Here is a 22,794-nt window from a genome sequence, read left to right as displayed (position 1 = left end):
AAGAATTCTCTCTGGGTACTCTGGCCTCCTCCCACCATCCAAAAACATGCACATTTGATTAAATAAAAACTAGTAGTGACTATGAGCGTGGCTGGCGGTTTGTCTCTGTGTGGCTCTGTGATGAACTGGTGACCTGTCCAGGGTGTACACTGCCTCTCATCCAATGCAGGGATAGGCTCCAGCCCCCCTGCGATCCTGAACTGGATTAGGCCGGTATAGAAAACAGATGGAGGGAAATGAATCATAGAGGGAGGTGTGGTTGAAATCTGCAGAGATCACCATGAGTGCTTTGGGATTCTGTGTTTGTAGCTTGGCTACAACAAAGCTGATGATCTCACATTCAGCATCTGTAGGCAACACAGGTGAATCGTATGGGTAGACAACATGGATGGAAAGTCACAACCAAAACCATAATGTCCAGAGATGCTCCTTCTCAGTAACATGTCCAAGATTACACAATCTGTTCTCAACAAGCATTGCGATGTTGCCCTCTTTCTTTACTGTTATAGATAGCTCTGTCTGCCTTCTCTATCTGCCCATATAGTCTGTGAGCCGTGTAAAAAGACATTAGGGTCAAGAATATGTTCCTGAACTCATGGCTCAGTAAAACACAAAGTACTGCATTACTGATATTCCCACTAAACACCCCTCCATAGTTGTCATCCATTATATTTCACCAGTGATCTTACTTTTCCCATAATGATCGAGGGAAGACATGGTTTAAACTTCCTTCTCCCTTTGCTCTGTTTTGCTCCTGCTTGACATTCTAGATGTCTCCTCTTCAGCTTCTCAACTTCAACTTCACATCTCATTCCAGATATTAGTTGGACTCTGAAAAGCTCAATCAGGTGTTCCCACAACTTTCCTGTTGGCATGGTAACCCATCACAGAAATCACAAATCAGTTATCCAGTGCATCTAAACACTATTACAACTTTATTTATTTTCATTTAAAGTTTTCTTCACAAACTGAAATTGATTGTATGAAAATTGATTGACTTCTTTGTGCTAATATTTCTCCAGTAGCAAAGTATATTCAGAGTATTGAAACTAAACTTAATTTCATTATACAGATTCATGTCAGTACATTTGGGAATTTATTGAGGACACTATTCTATCAACCTGTATGCATCTCCAAGGTTCACATATTCATAGTGTTATATGAAGTGAACACTTCTTATATCAACTATTTAAGCAGCAGGTTTCTCCTTCAGTAGCTTCTTGTTCTGACCAGTCATCTTCAGCACATCTTTGATGTTCTTTATCAGCTCCTCCAAAAAAAACAACAAAAAAAATAAAAAATCAAGATAAAATTAAGGTAGGCTAGTACACACTATTAATCCCTATCAAAATTATATCTAATTAGAAAATTCCCCTGTACCATTGCTGATGACAATTGAATTAATGTATATTAACTGATTGCTCTTTCTTCAACATGCACCTTCCAGCAACTTCCCTTAATCTGCAAATTTCATGATACAGATCAGGAGAAATCGTTAAGTCGTTAACATGGTACCTTGAAATTGGTTTCTCCTTGTGTTTTAGGGGATGATATTTCCTGATGAATGACTGACAGATTCTGAGCAAAGGTCACCAGAGCTCCCGGGAGATCCTCTGAGACTGTTCTATTAACGACATCCCAAACAAACGAGTTTACTAATGATCCCCATGTTGCCAGCTAACAAACAATCAACTTGTTCATCTGATGCTGGTGGGTAAATGAAACTTTCAGCAGATAACATCTTCAGTCTACAGGGAGATGAGCACAGCTTGATTTAACTATTACAGCACTGTGTAAGCTAAAGGATTTCTGTGATAAATACGTTAAATAACCCTCTGCTTAACAACTTGTAGAGTTTCTAACATTTACAAACCAGAGGTGGCAGCTTAATTCTGAAAATAACCGTTTTTACTTCCAGTCTTGTGAAGTCTTCTAACCACCTAACGGTCTGCTGTTTTTTCACACACAAAGGTGAAATTAAATGATACATTCTCAAACTTTTTCTACCAGAGAGGAGCCCTAAATTTAATCACAGCAAAACAGCAAGCAAAATATAGAATTAACTGTACTGATCCATCTTTGTCACTAATCTGAACAAAGGGAAATATGTATACCAATAAATGAAACACAACTTGAGTGTGAAACATTTTGAATTTGCTCTTCACAAAAGGAAAAAGACTCTAGTTCTCTAGTTCTCTAGTTCTGAAGCGCAGCTGAGTCAAGGCCCCGCAACACGTCTATAACCCTGAACACCAAAGTAACAGCCATACAAAATAACCGAACAACAGAGCATACGTACCCTGGTGTGGTACAGTGCAGTTCATGTCTGAGATTAAGGGGTACTATCAGGAAGAATGGTTCAAAAAGTGACAGATGAGCACATCTGACCTGCAGCTACTGAAATGGCTTGGTGAGGTTATCGCAGCCAAAAGAATTTGGACCTGTTATCTATTCTTAAGGTTCACTTTCATTACCGATAAGCACTGTGAATTGTCAATATGGCTTTTCAGTATGGAAACTAAAGTTTAGAATCGTTTATTAGATGACGAACACTGTTTTTGTCTATACTTGTGACTTACATGTTTTTTTGGGTTGCTCTAAGCAGAAACCATAACTTCTAGAGGGACCACACATTTTTTTATGCTAAAATGAAAAAGAAACTGATGCCACAAGAAATACTCACATCATTCCAATTGTACATCGCTCACTGCTGTCATAGAGAGCAAAAACAGTGCCCTGCTTCCGCTGAAAGGAAACAATACAGAGTGATAAAAAGGGGAGCTGTGCACACACGTCTTGACTTGGGATAAGCCAGCCTTCATCATTCTTTTTTCTAATCTTAAAGTCACATTAACCTCAGCTAACAATAAACATCAGCTAATTTCAGTAAAACCTGGCCTTTGATTTAAACTCGCTAATCTATGCATAGTGTGAGTCATTTACACATAGACCTACTCTAACAGTTCAGTGTGTTACGTTAGTAGCAATTAATGCAGCCACTTGGAAAGTTGTGATATACCAGAAGTGACAATAATCTTGATGAAATATCGATACGATGTTGATAATACACACATGATAATATTCATTACTATATAAATCAAACTGAACTGAATTCAGTTGAAAACATTATTGGTTAAAGATAGCTTTTTGTCATTTTTAAAGTTAATTCTGTGTTAGTCTGATCTTAATTAAAAAAAAACTGACTTAAATGCATAAAATCTTGTCTTTTTTTAAAAGAATAGCTGGCAGAATGCTGACAGAGCAGGCATGAAACTCTTGAATCTTTACCTTCTTGTTAAATCCAATCCCATTCATGTTGCACATCTTAAAGAACACATTGTGGTATAGCATTGAAAGGTTGGAGTGATATAAGTGTGTCCCAATGACTGCGTAACAATTAACCACAGGAGGCTGTAAAGGAAAAAAGGAGAGAAAAGAAATAAGAGACTCTGAAAGGGATTATTGCAGACATTCGTCTTTCAGTTGATCAAAACCAGGAAAATGGATCTTACACACTATTGTATTTGGAGGCTCAGTCTAAATGGTGGTGGCCTGTCTAGAGCGGATAGAGTAAAGATGGCTTAACCCCACACATATCCTTTGGGTCACTGTTGAGTGTGTGTGGGTGATTAGTAAACATGATGAGCACAGGGCACATGAGGTAAACTGCTGGGCCTTTCTTAATTAACTGCGGGGTTGGACAATTAACGCTGAGGGGACATGCCAAACACAAGATGAGTCTAATTGTATGACACCAGGCAAAGATATTAACCAAAAAAAAAACAACCAAACAAAAAGAAAAGTACAGTCTGGGAATGTTTGCATTCAATTCGACAATGCATAAAAAGACTACTCAACACACAGTACATATTACAATAATAAAGAGATTCTGATAGTATCTCAGTAACGCTAGAGAGGTTGATTACTTAAAAGTGTCAGGGCTTAAGAGGATAAAAATGTTGCTGGTTTGTCAGCCACCGTTGGGAGATAGAAAGAGCACAGCTAAGCCACAGCAAGCTCAGGAGATAGCCCATAACTCGCTGTGAAGGCTGTGTGTTTGCACTTGTCAAATACAGGGCCCTTCCACAACAATAAAAGTGTCCAGCAGGGATTTAATTGTGTTTGTAATATGCAGGTCCCTAATGATGGCCACTGCTGAAGCCATTAACAACTGCAGTGGCTCAACTGCCGCAGTGAAGCACCAGGACACCAGCTAAATGAATTTTTGATAAAATAATACAAGTCGCAGATTAACAAGCGTAAACTCAGACATACTGCTAATAAAAAAACTCTTTTGTTTAAGGCCTGGCACCAGGTTGATGAGGTGTTCAAGCATGCATACACATGCATAATGAAAATGGTATGAATTATTAATGTGTTGATTATTTAGGCCCATCTATCAAAATGATAATGAATTCAGCACCTAAACACCAATTGAGTTCAGTGCGTAATTACAGTATTTAGTTGTATTTACTAATAATGAAGAGCAAAAAACGTTGAAGCATCTTTGTGATTACTGTAGTGGTGCTACTGTCCTTTTGAGTCTCGGACCAGTGCAGAACAGGGTTGTTTCTTTCTTGTCGCCGGCAAAACCTAAGAACAGAACTTCAGCAGAAAAACTGTAAAGATACACGATTTATAAAGCATCATCCAGATGATCTCACTTTGGATGTAATCTGGTGTTCGCAGCCTTTCTCCCTGATTGGCATTTCTAAACAGCCTGTGCGCCAGTTCAGCGTTCCTCCAGTCACCATCAGAAGCATCTGGGTCATGGCCAGCTGGTCACTGTACGCGATGTTCAGATCAACAGCCCACACCTGCCAACAAGATATTATGAACTTTGTGTCAAGTAAAGAACTCAAGAAAAAAAAAGGAACATCAAACATTTCACGCGATAAACCTTGTTAAAAAAGGGGTCAGTACCTTTGGATCTTTGCCACGATATCCGTGTTGAGAGGGAGGCAAAATTAATAGTCAATGTGTGTATGTGGGACAGATTTAGGTAATTCAGGTGTGTGGTGACACATGCACAAAGCAGATCCTTCCCCATGCTTTGGATTCAGTCTGCCTTTGGCTAGTTTGCTGGGCTCAGGTCCGATGAGAAGTAAAGTTCACATGCGTATGGTAAATGGCATCATTATAAGTATATTAAGGGGTCACGTATGGACGTAGCCTTCTGCTTAAACAGGGCTAATTTTGCTGATAATAACCTAATAGCTATGCCCTTTCTTCAAAAGTGGCAAATAAATCACCTGTGAAGGAGTTGTTAATAACTAAGTGGCAGTCGGCTGCCTCCTTTAGCTGTTCCTATTTGTCAAAGTAAACGCTCCTGCCACTGAATGCAAATTGCCGCCTGTCTGAGTCTACAGTCTTTGTAACCTAAGCACTTTATCTCCACCAGAATGTGGACATCTAAACATACGCATCTAAAAGGCTTTAATTTGCCTCATGTCAGATTTAAATATATCGGGAAACTTAAGAGTGCAGTCTTAGCTATCAGTTTGGGATTTTCATAACCGACTAAACTGATGTTGTGATTCTTGATGTTTTTATTTTTCAACGAAATGTCAGAAAAATCGCAAAAAAAAAAAGTCTTATTTAGTGACACCAACATTTCAGTACCTAAAGAAAAACTGCTGACTATCATAAAAGGAAAAAATAGATATCCTCATTGTTGTCCATTATATTTTGTCAGTTAATGGATTGATTCGTATTTACATGAACTTCACAACCTTTGTGAAAATAAAATATCCAAAATAAAAGCATTAAAGTATCATAGAGATGAAGTCAGAATGATTTTAGGTAATCTTCTAAAGAGGACTCAAGCTATGCACTAAACTAAAGCTTTGCAGTCAGCTTTCTGGAACAAAGTTATTTGTAAATTGCAGAGATCAATATTGAAATTTCATGACAGAATGGAAAACATACTGTGTATCTGTCAGTGGAAAGTAGACTTAACTGCAACCCATATATTACTTAAATGTTGAGCAACTGCTCAGCAGAATGAACTGCTCTCAGTCAGCTTTACTGCAGGAGATACAGAAGCCACCGCTGGGTAGATGCAAGTCTGTATGTATCAGGTTGATACCTGGGCATGAGTGATGGACACACTCCACCGAGCCATTCACTCAAATCCCTAAAACTCATACTCCCATGTCCCATTGTCGCTCTTAACAAAGCCGTGGGAAATGTAAGCCTGGATTGTACCTGTTTTCTATTGCCTTGCATTTTCATTAAAAACCCTGATGCTGCAGCTGGGGCCCCAACGTTCCACAATGTGAGGAGAGACTGGAAGGGCAAACATATGTGACCCACTTCTTCCCATCAAATAAAGTAGGCAGCTTTTAGCAACAGGTTTGAATCTAAATTGATGTTTAAATCCAGACAGGTTTGCCCGTGTGGGTCTCCCCAGTCCAAGCTTTATGTGTATGGGGGAGACGGTTGAGAATCTGTCATTAACGCTCCTGCCTCCATTGAAACGTGCTGTTATATAGTCTATTCTTATTTAAGCTGTCAGCCAATCCCTTTCAATTCTGGATCAACATTGGAGATGAAAATTAATTTCAAGGCTGTCATTATTTCACTCTAAACATTTAAAGAAAGGGGCAGCTTCTGTCCGGTACATCTTCAAGATGTAATACACGGTCTGCTCTGAAAGTTAAGCAGCTAAAAAGATAACTGAGCTTGATTTGATATTAAAAAATAAATAAATTGTGCTAACATATTTCTACTATAAAATCAATACAATGTGGTTCAATTTAGAGTTTATGTCAAAAGAGCTGACAGAAATATTACAGCCCAGATTTTGAGTCTCAGAGGAAATAAGAAATATAACAAAATTCAAAGCAACATTTCAAACGGAAACAAAACATTTTGAATTTTAAAATACAAACTGCAACACTGCTTTACTCAAACTGTGTGTTATCATCTTATACAGAAGATACTACCCTCTAGTGGCAACTATGCCCTTAGGTAATATCTAATCCAAATCCTTTTTTAATGGCGGCGGTGCATTATGAATTCAACCACAATGAAGTTCCAACAGTAAGAGGAGGGAAAGAAAACTAGGAGGCATGTTTGCATTCATCAGAGTAAAATCTATCTAAAGTAGGCAGATAACAGTTGGCATAAAACTGTCAGATGGAATTTTATTAAAAGAAAAAATGTCCGTGGCCTTGCTTTTTTTATGCTTTTGTAAATCTGTGTAGTAGCTGCAGTGCATTCCCCACCATTCTTGAATGGTAGTGTGGCACAGACCACATTATAAACAAAGCATTTTATTTTACAGCTCTGGATCAATAGGCAGTCAATGTAGCCACATGTTGGGAGCAGAGGTTAAACCATCATAAACCAGTCCATTTCAAATATCATAAATCAAGAGGCTTTTGGCAAAACTCAATCCTGACAAATGAAATAAGGCTTCCGTGGTGTCCTGCTATAACAATGTGACACATTAGAGCAAACCACTGCAGGTAACAAGCTAGGGGTTAACCACTGACAGGGTATCCCCGAGAAGCTGTCAGATCACTTTAGAATGACCCATTGCCTGAAAGATGGGTGCTTCTGAATTTTTCTGTATTGTAAGGTTAAAGGGCAAGCTTTAAAAGGTGGAATCAGTGTATCGACACAATAAGACCTGACAGTTTATTAGATGGCCTTGTGACACATTTGGTCCCTGTGCCCACAGTTTACCTTGTCTTGTTTTCTAGATCCCAAGGGAGTAGTATATATAGGAGGCACCTATCTGCTCATATGGATCTCTTTTCCAGCCTAAAATTGATCTTTTCTACCAATATGGTGAAAAAGAAAGCACATGTTGCAACAGTCCTAATCATATTCATCACAGCAGCCTAAACGTAGGCCTTTTCTTTCCCTGAGTGTGTCTCACCTTCTGCTCCATGGAGCTGGGGTCCACAAAGGTTGCAAAGCCCACAGAGACGTAGCCAATGATAAAGCGCTGCAGACAAGCCTGACCCACACGCATGCAGATAGAGTGCAAGGTCTCTGGGTGTATAGAGGTCTGAGGAACAGTGGAGCCTATAACTTCCAGATGACAGGAGCCATGGAGCTGGTCTCCACAGGACAGCATGGTCACCTCACCCCCTGGCTCCAGCAGCATATCGACTGTCAGATAGGTGACACTCTCTGAAGGGGGGGTTGCCTCTACTACACCACCTACACACAGAGTGGGAGCAGAAAAATGGCCACGATACACTTAACAAAACACCGTTCACAGTACAGCACCTTAACTCTACTAACAGCCGGTTAGCAACCACTTAAAGTGACATGAAAATTATTTAATATGTCGGCTCTCAAAGGCAACATCTGGGATATAGAAAGGACACAGGAAATACATATTCCATAAGGCTGTAGTTGCCAGTGAATAGCATTCAGTGCTTTACAATAGATGTCTGACCTTGCCTGAGGAAGGTCTTCAGGAAGCAGGCCCAACTGGGATAGCAGGAGGTTTTAGCGGGTTGGGCATAATGGGCCAACCATTCTGGGATTTCATCTAAATATCTGAGCAGAACGGGTTCCTAGAGAAAAAAAGTTGGAATGCACACATTCGATGTCAACGGAAATTAAATTGGACATAGATCTATCGTCATATATGTGTTTTTGAATTAATAGGAGTCAAAATAACAAGTGTAAGTTACTTTATCTCACTTCTTCTTCAAGTTTTATAGGTGTCCGCTACATTAGTTGAGCACCCTGTGTTATCCGGATGACTCCGGTGACTGCTTGTTATCCTTGAGACCTTGGTGGCTGCTTCAATTTCGGTGTGAGTGTCTGATTGATACAACGGCAGGGTCTATCTGTGAGTGACAGCCTATTATCAGAAGGCCTCAGGAGTCTAATAGCTTTAACTCACAGCCTCGAAGCAGCTGCCCTCAATAACAACTCTATCCACTGGGCAGCTGATGAATACCTAAGCCAGCCCCATCTATCTGGGGATCAATCAGGGTTTGACTGGGATCAATATCACTCTTGTTTCTGTAACTACGAAATGCCATAATGGTTTCACCACTTAATTATGTTGTTAATTTCTAGTTTTGTTTCAGGTGTCGCAAAAATTAAACCGTTTAGAAACTCAAGTACAATCTTCTCTCTTACAAAGGCAGTGCAGTTCAACTAATTGCAAAGCCTCTACTAAACCCTTTTCTGTCATCTTTTAACATGTGCTAAACATAAATATACAACTGATAACAAGAGTCAGATAAATGGACTGTACAAAGACTGCCTGGTTTAAATAAAGAGTCCTGTACATGATAATGTAAGTGTACCACCATTACACTGAAATGCATTTTGCCCATACAAAAAGAAATATGTGAAATCAGTGAGAAAGATGACTGAATTCTGAATGGAGATAGTATTTTTGCTCTTTCCTCGTACTATCTAGAGCGTTACTTTGTTCTGAGTGTATGCTGTCTGGCTCCACTGGAGACGGGAACCAGAGATTATGCTGTTGATATTCCAGTCATGTAACAGCCATCATCATATTCACGTACTGTAAGAGGAGAGGTCAAATGCTGCACAGTGATTCCCTCTATACAAACCATAAAGCACACAATGGTGCGGCAAAAAGTGTAAGGCAACGGTTGTCATTCTCAACGGAAGAGCAAGCTCACCCCGGGACTTTGCCTATGCAGTTCACAGAGACAGCAGGACACGAGGAAGAGAAAGAGAGGTATTTCGCAATAAATTATTTGGACTTAAACTGCGAACACTACCCTGTGATAGGATTCAGCCTTTGCTTGGTGCCCACATAAAGCTGAGCAATCTGGTCATAAATAAAATAGATGTTCCCCTGCCTCTTTGATTGCCATTTCATCTCTCCATTGTATGGGAAACCATTGAGAAACAAACCTTAGGTCTAAGCAAATAATGGCATAAAACCTAACTACTTGGGCACAAAAATCAAAGCTTTAATATCAGTCCACTACACCTCACAATAAATTAAGCAAGTTAAACATGTTTTGTTCTCACGTGAATTATTTTTTGCAGAAAGGATTCAACATTTTTCTGTATAAATGTTGAAAGAGGCATCTGTGACTTTCAGTTGAAATGAGAGAAAATAGTCAAGTTAAATCTGTTAAAGCAAAACTCCTCCATGCAAGCACAGACTGCACAATATTTAGACGGAAAACATCTGTACGAAATGTCCTTCTATCTCTTCAGTGGTAGTGATTATTAAATGACCCATTTCGTTGACAAACCTAACCTAAATAAGGTGTTGCTCAAGATCTGTTTGTACACAGCATGACAAAAAGAAATACTCCATCTGTTGAAGCTATTAGGTGTAATTTTTACCCTCTTGTGCCTAATGATCCATATGCAAGCTGTGTGAGCGCTTAAGTGTGTGTATGGCCCCCTTCAGGCATTGCATGGTTGCAGATCTACATGTCTTTAACCTCTCTCTGTGTAAATGCTAAAAGAGGCCTGGGGGCTTTCTTCAGGCTGAAACATTGTGCTTGAAGCTCTGGGCCTCACAATGCTTAGCGGAACACATGTATTCCTAGACCTCGGTGGAAGCTCCCATTAATGTGGATGCAATGCCACCGCCCCCTCCTCTCCCTCCTTGTTATATCCTTTTAGGCTTTCTTTTGCATAGCCAGGAGGGATTTAATTGTTAGTGTTCTTCTGAAAGGCCACATGGTATTTTATGAACCAGGCTTTTTCATACTGAGCCCTTCAGAACAAGCAATAATCAAAAAATACACACACACACACACAGATTGTAAATAATTATATTCTCTAATCCCCTTTTCAACTTTTATAATTATTATTAAAGCATTGAGCATTCCACTTTTATACATGTTCAATAATATTCGCTTTAATCAACCTGCTTCCTGTTATTTATTGTGAAACAATTATCGTGGTAAAGAATTGGTAAATCATGGGCCGATATTAAAATATGTCACATGATGATTTGTGTTTGATTAATAATTAATCGAATTAAAACTATTTTTTGCTGTCACAGCCTAAAGTCTATTAACCAAAGGCTTTAAATGCTTGCAAATGCTGAGCACTGTAAGTAGCTATCTATCATATTCAGTCGTTTTGTTGCCGTTGCAATTAGGCCTGCTCTGTTTCAGAGAAATGCAACATTAATGAGTTTTGCATCTCAAAATATACTAACAAGTTTAAACATCCATCTCCAGTTCTGCTGAGGAAAAGATAACGAGAAGCTACATTAACATGAAATATTCATGTTTGAATTTGTTCAACAACAATGTTCTGTAATCTTTCAGCACAACGCTGTCTTCAGCATGAACAAGGACAAGAGCACGGTAATGTAATACATCCAATACATTTCAGGAGAAAATAAAGTTGTGACTGAAAAAAAAACAAAAAAAACACTATGAGGGGCACAGGATGTGGGCTTTGCTTTGATTAAAAGAGCAAGGTGTAGAATAAAGGCCAGTTAAAGTGTTGTGTCCATATGGCCCAGAAGCCCCGAGGCTGTCGGCCTACACTGGGGGCCTCGGCACTCTTCCCTCTCCATGGGACCCCAGCTGGTGAAAGAAACCCCATTTACTTTCCTCTGCAGCCTCAGCCACCATTATGGACCTTGGCTGTGGCTCAGCCACTCTCTGCCATAATTAACAATACCGAAGCCGCAACAATTACAGCCCTACACCACGCGTACACCATGAATCAAAGAACAAGCTAATAGGGACGAAACAGAGGGAGCCATAAGAAGCTCGAGATGACTGCTGTTCTTTCAAATGGAATAAAAAGTAAAATCGTTGTGCTCCAAGCCCACAATCATTAGCCTGTAATTAGTTTACACAAAGCTCCCAGTTAAATGGCAAAATGCGGTAATTAACACATGACAGAAAATCAAAGGCTACTTTGTAGGTATATGAGAAATAAGAGCCAGGGGCTCAGAAGCTGTGTACAGATTGCATCTGAAGTAAATTAATGGCTCACCACTGATTAAGTACATTTAAATTTGTTCTGATAAGACTTGTGATAAAATTTGAATGTAGAATTCGAGGAGAAAGAAAACGTTGATGCTATCTAAAAGGCTCGAACCCCATCTAATGAGTGTAATATACAAACAAATCGTGTTAAGTGCTGTAATGCTGGAACAACAGATAAAAACTACTACATCTACTTCTAATAAAGACTGAAATGTTTAGTGTCGTGTATTTATTATACTCTCAAGACTAATGAAACCAGTGTAATATCTTGAGACATTAACATTAGAATTAAATTGTTTGCATAAGATATTCCACGTTGATTGTACGTACTGTGATTGAATTGTCACTGGCAGGTTAGTATCACTTGACATTTTTTTGTTGCCTCCAATACACCTCCTTTGTGTGTATCTCAGAAATGGATAATGGCTGTTTGTGAAAAGAAAGATTCAATGCTCTGAGGCTCTCGTGACAAAGTTTACAGTGACTGATACACGTAGGCAGCCTCCTCATGGCTAAACAACAGCCTCTCAAGTGACCAACACTTTTCTTCTTTTATGGACAAAAGTGAATCTGAACCTTTTTTGAGCTGTTTCATTGAAAGAAGAAGCACAATATGAATTTTAAAAATGTAGCTGTTACTGTAATGTTACCTGTTAAGCATGCAGCTGCTACCATGGTAACAATAAATGGACGATATCACATTGTTATGAGCATGAGAATTATATCAATAAAGACAACAGACAAAATCTGTGATTCACTTTTTCAGGACCAATGCTTTGGAGAGCGTCATAAAGGAAGACATAACAGCAGGGGGAAAAAAACATCAATTTAAGGAGAATGGGAATTTTTTTTTTAAAAAGATAAACAAACCAAGAATTCAAGCAAATTAAATAAAGCGTAGCATAAACAAAAGTGTACAAAGCTTTAAAGAGGGACAGATGTAAGCCTTGAGGTCACATTTTTACCTGAATCCATTTGGAGTTCCATAGATCAGGACCATAACGATGATACTGCTGCAGGGCCCAGTTATAGCTGCTTAGATGGCAAACATCACAATATGCTGTACCACGGCCACCATGCTCTGAGTCTGTCTTTAAGAACCAGCGTTGCACTGTGATGTTCTGAGTCATGAGCTCTGCCAGTGTTTCATACAGCTAAAAGAAGTGGAAATTGTGAATTACAGATAAAATAATAATGATAATAAAGAATTTTTAAAAAGTTGGCCTGAAAAATACAAATGATGTCTGACCTGGTATAGTGAGTAAACGTCTCCTTGACCAAGTGGCACATCAGTCTCTGCCTGAGCAAATATCTTCCTCCCTTCAGATTTGGTGTTGTAGATTTGAAAAACAGCTGGCTCTGGACCTAAGATTGGCACATCCAACTCATCAGCGACTGCCAGGTCATCCATGTGGGCCACTCCACCCACTATGTAGGCCCACTTCCCCTGGATCAGGTTTCTGATACGCTTCAGAGTGCGTGGACTGTACTTCAGCAGAGTAGACAGACACATGTTATGAGCCTGAAAGAAAAGAAGGGAAATAAGATTACTGCTGTAGCTAAGCGTTCTCTGCGTGTCTTCCAAGGGTTGTTTCTTCACCTGATTTATCACTATGTACACACAACAGATCTATTATTGAACTAGCCAGCAGTGTTTTGACCTCTCCTGTATTCAAGCAGGGAATTGATAAAAGCTGCCAGTGGGAAGTCGCCCCTATCCTTCACATCTTTAATGTGTGCTACCAACGAGCTCCTTGGGAATACAACTAATTACTTCACATCTGTATTTATTTGATCCACATGGAATTATCCCTTCTGTCACTGGCAGAATGCGCTGCCAGCCACGGGTAGCAGTGATTCATCTCAGCAACACGTCTGGCACAGTTTAACAACAAAACAGCAGGAAAATCAAGAAGACCACGTCGTGTTGCACATTCAATCCAACTCACACGGATCTAACAGATGGATGAAATAGCAGGAAAAAGACAGTATGCCCCGTTATTTTATCGTGTTGAGGTAAACAAAACAATCAGAGAAAGGCAACACTTAGACGTAGTAAATACTTAAATAGGGCAGCTTGAGTTCAATTATCTTCTGAACTCCATTCTCTAGTAATTGCGGATATTTTTTGATTAAATGGACTCAATATACCTTTACTGTCTTTACTTCACAGAAGTTCTGTTTCAAGGGTAGTAAAAAGCTCTGGAAATGCTTTTTACTTGCACCCTGAAGACCGCTGAATTTTAGCAAACCCCCTCTAGTACCCTCTAGAGGAGATTTCACAAACTACAAACGCTCACGGCATCTCGACAATACAGAGGGCTGCTCCACAAAGTTTAACTCGAAGAACCCTCTGAGAACCCACACTGTCATGTTAATACTTAAAACTTAACCTATGCAAATAATTGAGTGGATATCGTCCACCTTACAGGGAAATAATCCACAGCCTCAGGTGTGAGGATGATAAAGCGTCTCCTGCAGGATAAGGCCTGACTGGTCCTGGTGTCAGCTCCATCTGTGGCTCCATCACACTTCAGAAGGCTGGTGTAATAGAGCAAGATGTCATCCCCCAGATGCTGGGAGCATATGTAGATCACCTCTACATTTTCATCTGCAATTAAACAAAGAGACCTTTACAAATTATGTATTTACTCTAAGGCAGGCAGAGAGGCCTTGAAATAGAAGCTCCTACCTCTGATATCACACAGTCTGCTCATTTGGATGTTCTGGAGGATGCTGAGTCTCCTCAGGTTCAGCCTCTGGGTCTGAGAGTACCCTGTCAGAATGAGGCCACATACTTCAAATTTCCTCTAACAGGACACAAATCTGCAGCTCTGTACAGATACCTTCAAATGTGTATGTCACTAAGTTCAGCCTAATCACACTGTATAGCTATCCAATGATGAATTCAGTTTAATAACTAGCAGGTGCAGAGAGCCTTGTGTGTTGGGAGTCCTGTTACCCCATGTCCAGCCACCACTGAACTACACCAGGATTGTAGCCGATGTATCTCTGGATTTCTGCCTGAGTGAGAATCCTCAACTGAATCAAGGTAATTAAATGATTGGATTCATGCTAATTAACAACAATGGGGTTCAACTTTCTAATTATCCTTGCTCACACAGCACTCTCTGTAGCCACCCCAAGTGCAAATAAAGCATTCCATCTGCCAGTAATTAGGCTTAATAATTTTAGACAATCGCTCAATGATTTACAATGCACATGCCTGATTACAGTGTAAATGTTAGTGCGGTGGAGAAATTAGAACAAGAACTGATCATAGTTTGCAGTCTATGTGTTTAGCACAGAAACACAGCAGTCATTTCCTCTTGAGTATGTGTGTGTGGGTTTTTTGCACAGCAATAAAATAAGGCCTTTGTGTCGCTTGTAAATATTCAACATAATGGTTTTTCATTTGCTTAATCTGCAAATTAAATGGCGATTGAGACTAAATTGTTCAGTTCCCTGGCACGGGGACTGTTATCATCCTGTGAGTGCTTTCCTGCAGAGAGTCATTTGAACGAGACAGAGTGTCTGCACCAGGGCCACAGACTGGGGCAGCAGAGTGGTGAGACCGGGGATGACTGCCTCTAGATCAAATGGGTGTGTGTGTGCAGCAGGCAACGTAAGCTACCTAATGAAGGGATGTGGATAATGGTCCTCTTGGACGACTGGATGTGTTTCCAGTTGGCTGCCATATGCTGGGGACGGAGAAAAGGAGCAATCAGAGAGGGGACTGGCTGAGCATAGACACACACACAAAAAGACATGCACAAATCATCACATCACTGCATAGATAAAAACACACCAAGCCAATCTCTCTGTAGGCTCAGAGAAGCAAACCAAGCATAAAATACCACCATAATTAAATTAAGCGTTTACCTTAGAAACATCTTCTCACAATTAATTCAATCAGCAAGGTACATGATGCTACTGCCAGGGGAAGATTAGCAGGCTTAATTAACAGGGTATGAATGTTTAAAGAGTGAGAACATACATTTGGTGCATGTATACACACACAACTATGTTCGAACTAAATGAACTTGTAGGCACTAATTAATATTATGTCAGTGCTCTAAAAGATGTTCAGGCCAGACGACAGCACAGACATGACAGGTACACTGAGCGGGAATTAGAATTACAGAACATCACACATTCGGGACAATCATGCTGTCATGAAGAGCAAATTACAAACAGTTTTATTTCCTGTGTTATTTCTATTATAAATATATACACAAAAAACAAACCAAACAATTTAAAAAGAAAGTTTTTTTTTAATAGCAGATTTAAAGTAAGACTTTAAATGAGTTCTGGTGGAGAATATATATTATAAATAGTCCAACCAATACTTCCACACCTCTCACTGTGTTAGTAATCTTACAGGATGCAGCTGTTTCTTCAGCAGCAAAAACAAGAATTGTGACTCTACAATCCATTTTCTTTTTAAGGTCTAATAACAGAACAAATTTTAAAATGTGAATATTTACATTGTACATAAAAAAAAATGTTTATAGAAATTATTTGTTTCTTTTGTTCCCTTCTTACCCATCTTCCTAAAACACATTAAAAGTGTTTTAGATGTCTTTCAGTTCACCTCAGCTGCCTCTACAAATGTAAATATATTTTTTTATTTTCAAATGACAGAAGTACAAATAAAAACGTAGAGAATATTCACTTTGTTTATTTTCAAAGAAACGGGACCCATATGTATCCTAAGAAAGTACCTAAAGGAGAGACTGTGTGGGGAAAATAAAGGTAATATTAAGAGAGAAAGAGGAACAGAGAGCAGCATTTGGGTATAATGTATAACATCACCTGTGCTCTGCTGCGACTATTCTCCAGCTGCCTAAACCGCCGCGCCTGTAGGTTCTTCCTGACACGACACATCTGAGCGTGCATCAGCCATGAAATGGCGATAATGCCAGCCGCCCACTTGCGCCGGTAGTGGCAGAGGTAGGCTGCCCTGGCTACGTAGCGCCTCCAGCAGGCCTGGATGCGGATGGCAGCAGCATCAATACCTCCCTCTCCCTTGTAGCGCTGACCTGGGCATGAGATCAGGTTCGCCAATGGGTCGATCTCACCCTGTATGATTGTAACGGGGTATTTGGTGAAGTTTTATTTTCTTTATCACCTTATCTTAATTACTTTGATTTAAAATGTATTTAAACCTCCTATGGTGTTCATACCTGGGGGCTCTTATGGATAAGACTGCTGCTGCCTTGCATCATGTCACTTTGATCCATGCTCTTGGAGGTGGTGGATGGAGGTGGTGTCTTGGTGGTCCAGGGTGGTGTGCATTCATCATCTTTCCTCACACAGACCGATTCTGAATCGGTTTGCCATTTTGGTTGCTTCAGGCACCTGGAATTTGATCCTGTCAGGCCAACGTTGACAAACAGACTGACTTAACTGTATGTGACTGAGGGAGAGCATGCAGGTGATACTCTCGAATCAACAGAAGCAGTTTTTCATCTTCAGCAAAGTCAGTAAAGTTTTTAAAAAACACTGGAAGAGAAATCCACAAAAGGGAGAAAAGATAGTGGATTGATACAGCTGCAGTTATTCTGTCAGCAGACTTCATTGCACCGTAAAAGTAAGACGTTTTCTTCCTTTCTACCAAAGCATTTAATAACCTAAAATAAACCTAGGATTTTTTCCTAAATAAATCAATATAACAAGGTTGCAAGATAGGGTCGTGCCCTTTATGATGTATTGAACCCTGCACTGCACGGTCAGACCACTGACCTTTCTTAAAAGTGTGCAAATCCTCTCTGGGATGAAGAGCAGCAGCCTTGTGCTGGACCGACAGACAAAGCATGCCTGGTTGTGCTACTGAGGACAGTACAAAGGAGATTAAAAAGACATAGAAATGTGTTTTCTAGTATATTGAAAAAAAGAATTTACTATGACAGTGAAATTGTAGTATCCCACTCTTTATAAGGTAAAATGCCATTTGGAGGAAGCCGTTGAAACACAGCACCATAAACATCAAGTGATGGCCAACTGTCAGTGAGCCTTTGTCTGGAGTAAAACAGAGTTGAGGAGGTGGTGAAATGTTGGTTAACCTGTCCCCACGTCGCCCTCAGTCATAGATGGGAAGTGAAGTCCCTTTGGTTCGCTGACCTGAAGACCCTCTACAAAGCCAGCGACTTCTCTGCGATGATGTGCCTAAACAGAATATTAGTAACATTAGATGCCATCCATGATAAGTGACATTTCCTGTTATTGTCCACAGTAAGAGTCCAAGTTAGCGCTTCATAAAATTAAATGCAGTGAATAGTAGAGAGCTAGGGCCGTCATGATTCTGAAATTAAAGGACAGGCCGATGGGATAAGCCTAAAAGAACTTTACAGTCCCACTCAGGCAGTTATAAATCCTCTTAAAACTCATCTGTACACCTAATTTTGTTTTTGCCAGGATATGACTCTACCCCTTTCAATGCTTTTTTGCAAGAGACTCATTTCATCTGTTCTTCACAGCGCATGGAAATTAGCCACATAGTTCCACCCTGCAAGTAGTCATGATTGACTGGCACTGGTTCCTCTGAACAGTCTGTGTCTACAGGCTGTGTCACCTCGTCTTTTTCAGACTTTCAGTGGTGCTCTGTGGATTCAAAGAGGAGATCATCAGCCATAGCGATGATGGCTGATTTAACTCATTGTAACACATTGAAAACATCTTATGGACGTGTTAAAAAGGTTAAACTTGATTTTCAGCAGGAGGGGACTTTAACAATGCAGGTGATCTTTAGAAAGAATGATAATAAAATCCATCATTTAATATTCATTTCTACGTTAATCTCTAAATGTATTATTATTTGTATCATTTCAGTATTTAAAAAAGTCTAAAATTTTTGCCTTTGAGGCTTTCTAGACTAAAACTATACCTGGCAGAAATGCAATATCTACAGCAGAAGACAAGGGCACAGCAAGTTTAAAAGCATGTCAACTCTCAAAAGATCAGAAAGATAACTCTTGTAAAAGGTGGGAAACCATGTGGAATATGAGTTTAGTTTAGTCCAGCTATTTTTATACACGTAAACAACATCAATTAAGCAGATACGATGGCGATCATATCAGAAAATTACATTTATTTGATCAAGTGTAAATTATGACAGGCGTATTGAGAGCTTGAGGATTTAAGTAAATGTTTTTCCTATTCAACAACACAGTTTTCTTTCGTTTGTTGGGATATTTTCTATGTATAGAAGGTAAGCAACTATCAGTCAGAGTAACAACAGCTACAGGATCTAAGTAAATTACTTTCAAGTACAATGAAGGCTAAGATTGGAGAGATTTTCTGCATTCAGAAAGCCCTGAATCTGTCAGAGCTGTAAACTGTCATGTAATCCTCTCTCTGTAAGCAGTTAACCACAAAAACCCAAACTAAATGATTCATTTTAAAACACCAGCATACCCACAAATCACACAAAGCAGATCTAACATCCTGATTTAAGATAAAAATATATATATACTTTTGTTGTAGTCTAATTTTTTTTAGCCACGACTACACACAAATAATTTACTACTCATAAAACTCAAAGTTTGTACTCCTCCAGACTAATTTCCTAATGTCCTCATGTCCTCTCCTTCGTTCTCCTCAGACCACTGAGCTCTCTGACAGACCACGGGTAGTAGCCAGGTGCCGGGAGATTCTCCCCTCAAAGGCACACATCTGTTTCAGATGGGGTTGGGAAAAGGTGCCACCCTTTGTAAAATTGCTAAAATGCAAAAGCTCATTCCCTGGCACGGCGACAGAGTAGAAAAGAGCTGGACTGAGTTGCAGGAGGCGGCAGCAGGCAGAGAGCCAGTGGTTAGCAGTTGGGGAAGCTACGGCTGTCTTATTGGCATGCTGGACCAGGTAGCCGATCCTGTCTTGAGACAGCTGTAAACCAGTAGCCCATGGCACAGCAATCAGGCGCCTGTTTCTTTGGAGGAATGCTGATGTGCTGCAATCTGCTGCTTTCCTCTCTGCAGCCAGCACTCCCATCTCTCATGTATCGGAGTGACAGTCTTGGCCTCTATTTCTCATACCAGGCTCAGATTACCGAAAACATATTGAAAAAGACAGTAAACTGAAAATACATCTAAAACTAATGCCGACCTTTGCAAAGATTCATTTGTTTACTGTGACAAGTGCTGGATGTCATTACTAAGCCATGTGACCTTTATGTCTGCCTGACCATGAGACCTGAAGTGTCTCTTAATGTAGACTTTTATCATCATTCTTCACTCAAATGTGTTCTGTGGCATGTGCAGAATGTTTTTTTTTAATACATTGGATTAATATCAACAGAGACTCAAAACACAGTGATCAATGGGTCACAGAACAAAGGAAATAACTGGAGGGCCTGATGTCACTCCGATTATAGTTCAGTACTTAATATTGTGATTGGTGTAAAGCAGTAAGATTAAAGTGAAAAGACTAAATGGACCTGAAAACTAATAAAGACATACTTAAAAAACGTCACCTTGTTTTTTTCAACATGTGAAGCATTGTTACTCTCTTGGATGTTAAGTTTTACGAAGCCTATCGTGCTTACTCCATAAAGAGGGTGGCACGTTCCAGGGCAATCATGCTCATAGTTTTAAGTTTCTAATGTGACAAATCTATATCGCAATATGGATATTTATGAAAATCACAGGCTGAGACTGGCATAACGTTCCATTTGCTTTAACATAAATTCCGTCATCATTAAAATTGGCATTATTAACAAGCTGTATTTGAGGGGTTCTCTGTAAACTATAGTTTTGATGGAAAACAAGTACGAAAATCATCTATGGAAGATCACTTACTGCATTAGTGTTTGTCCTGGTGACATCAGGGAGCGATGGTCCGCATTTGTACACATGTACACTGGCTCTGTTGTTCTGGTGAGCTGGATTACAGGTAACGTGCGTGCTTATCGGGTGCTGAAGAAGAGATGTCAAGGAAAATATTCAAAACTTCAATTGTACGAAGCCGTGCCATAACAACAGTGGAACCTGCAGCGAAATGTACATAAATGGAAATAAAAATGCAAAAAGAATGATTTGCAAATCATTCAAAAACAGCAAAACACCTATTCATTTCTATCAAAACATGAAATAACATCATTTTATGTAACAAATAGCTGCTCATTTGGAATTCGATGGCAGCAACACATATCAGAAGGGCAACGCAAAACTGGAACTTGGTGAACTGTGTTTAGGTTAACTGGCAACAAATTTAGGAACATAATCAAATTTAAACAGACCATGCCCGGACCAGTATGCAATCATCATTGCATGTAAGTGAATACATATACATGTATATATATCTTTGTTTTTTTTTCTGTTTTACACAACATTCCAAATTCTGTGGAAAATTGACTTGAAATTAACCAACAATGTTACTTGTAACTTGACCAAAATATTAAATGTATGGAATAAGTAGGTTTTTTTTTCAGCATTTCCTCTTTTGTTCACCGATCTGAATGTGTGACACACTGGAACTGTGTACCCATCTACCTTGTATGTAAGCGTGAAATAAACATCACTACATAAAAAAATATAGTGATTATCTACCTTTTCCCCATGTGAGGCCCCTGGAAGCTCCTCCCATTGTGCTTGCACATCTGGAACACTCTCTAGGGAAGGTTTCCTGAGAGAAGTTTTAAGTTAAAGGTCCTTATAATCCTCATGACCACATCTTCTAATAACTCTGAACACTTTGACTGAACGTTAAAGCAATGTTAAAGAAAGTATCTCCACTGTCACAGTTCAGCTTCTTCTCTCTTACCATTTGGGAATCCTGATTGACTGTTTTGGAAAGTCTTCAATGCTCGGAGGAACCAGCTGCTGCTTATTAATCGTTTTCACATAATCCTCTGCATGTTTCTGTGAGCAAGTAAAGGATCAATTGACTGTCAGCTTGTAACTCTTTCGTCTAATAGTGATCAAATATAGATGCTATCACTGTTTTTTCATCTCACCCTGATGTCATTCTCTATCCTAATGGCATTGTCCAGGGCTTGAATATCAAGAGCTGTGCCACTCTCACTGACAGTGATTTTCTCAAGACTACACTTGAGTTGTCTTCGATCATCTTGAACCTGCAATAGAAAGTACTTCAGAAATCTGACCCAAAAAAAAACATTCCATAGGGTACTTAACTATTTTTAGTTAATGGTCTTCTTAAACGTTTAAGTAACGTAAAGCTGCTGTAATTGACTAGACAATCACTGGATCATAATTTCTTACGTTGATGGAAAATGCTCATTACCACATGGAGTAAGAAGAGCTCGTACAAAAAAAAAAAAAAAAAAAAAAAGAAATCTGAGTTAGCTAAAGCCAAATCGGAAAATTAAGAGATTACCTGGACCAAAACTGCTCCCAAATTGTCTTTCTTTCTAAGTCTCTCAGACATTTTTTTACGGGCTGTCTGACAATTCAAACATGCGCAACAACCTCATAATGACAACAAGCTCACTACCATTACCGAACCCGTAAGCGAGTGAGCAACGAAAACTTGAAAGTTCTTGTAACCATGGCAATGAGACGGTGTTGGGCTTACTATTACCCGTACTAGGACTCTCAGGCAGCCACTCCTCCTCACACCCTTACACAACGGACAACTTTTATTTTTTTTACTGGTGACAAATTCTTTAACTCATCCCTGTATTTATGGTATTTCAAAACCCTTGCAATCATTCCAATTAAATTGTTCTACCCATATGGTCTACCATATACACTATGGCCCACAAGATCAAATTAAGGGCCGAATTTCCCCAAGCTCCATTCGTGGAACGTTCAATATATTCTATATATATATTTTTTACATATTCTATAATATTTTGAACAAACAATTCAATAAGAACGCAAAAATATGTATTGAAAGGCGTTATTAA

General features: G+C 39.5%; 1 protein-coding gene across 1 annotated transcript; it reads right to left on the bottom strand.

Annotated features, from left to right (window-relative positions):
* Positions 1-989: 989 nt before the first annotated feature.
* iqch (IQ motif containing H) lies at positions 990-22,365 on the bottom strand. Its single transcript, XM_072385134.1, has 21 exons — positions 22,263-22,365; positions 21,880-21,999; positions 21,687-21,784; positions 21,473-21,548; positions 20,723-20,839; positions 17,993-18,095; positions 17,673-17,759; positions 17,114-17,301; positions 16,743-17,009; positions 15,562-15,628; positions 14,620-14,703; positions 14,357-14,538; positions 13,177-13,449; positions 12,893-13,081; positions 8,417-8,537; positions 7,889-8,175; positions 4,665-4,817; positions 3,289-3,411; positions 2,684-2,745; positions 1,516-1,624; positions 990-1,270 (listed from the first exon to the last, which is right to left on the bottom strand). Exons 1-21 carry the CDS (start codon positions 22,311-22,313, stop codon positions 1,190-1,192), a joined length of 2,838 nt encoding a protein of 945 aa, XP_072241235.1. The 5' UTR covers positions 22,314-22,365; the 3' UTR covers positions 990-1,189.
* Between the last annotated feature and the right edge of the window lie 429 nt (positions 22,366-22,794).

The sequence above is a fragment of the Leuresthes tenuis genome, unplaced genomic scaffold (genome assembly GCF_036924035.1).
Source record: "Leuresthes tenuis unplaced genomic scaffold, fLeuTen1.0.hap1 SCAF_5, whole genome shotgun sequence".
Taxonomy (NCBI): Eukaryota; Metazoa; Chordata; class Actinopteri; order Atheriniformes; family Atherinopsidae; genus Leuresthes; species Leuresthes tenuis.
This window is presented reverse-complemented; position numbering and strand designations above follow the sequence as displayed.

Coding starts and splice junctions, on each gene's coding strand:
- iqch (XM_072385134.1), bottom strand. CDS start 22,313: ATGTCTGAGAGACTTAGAAAGAAAGACAATTTGGGAGCAGTTTTGGTC. Junction 21,549..21,686: donor TCAATCAGGATTCCCAAATG/GTAAGAGAGAAG, acceptor AACTTCTCTCAG/GAAACCTTCCCTAGAGAGTG. Junction 8,176..8,416: donor GAAGACCTTCCTCAGGCAAG/GTCAGACATCTA, acceptor CTCTGTGTGTAG/GTGGTGTAGTAGAGGCAACC.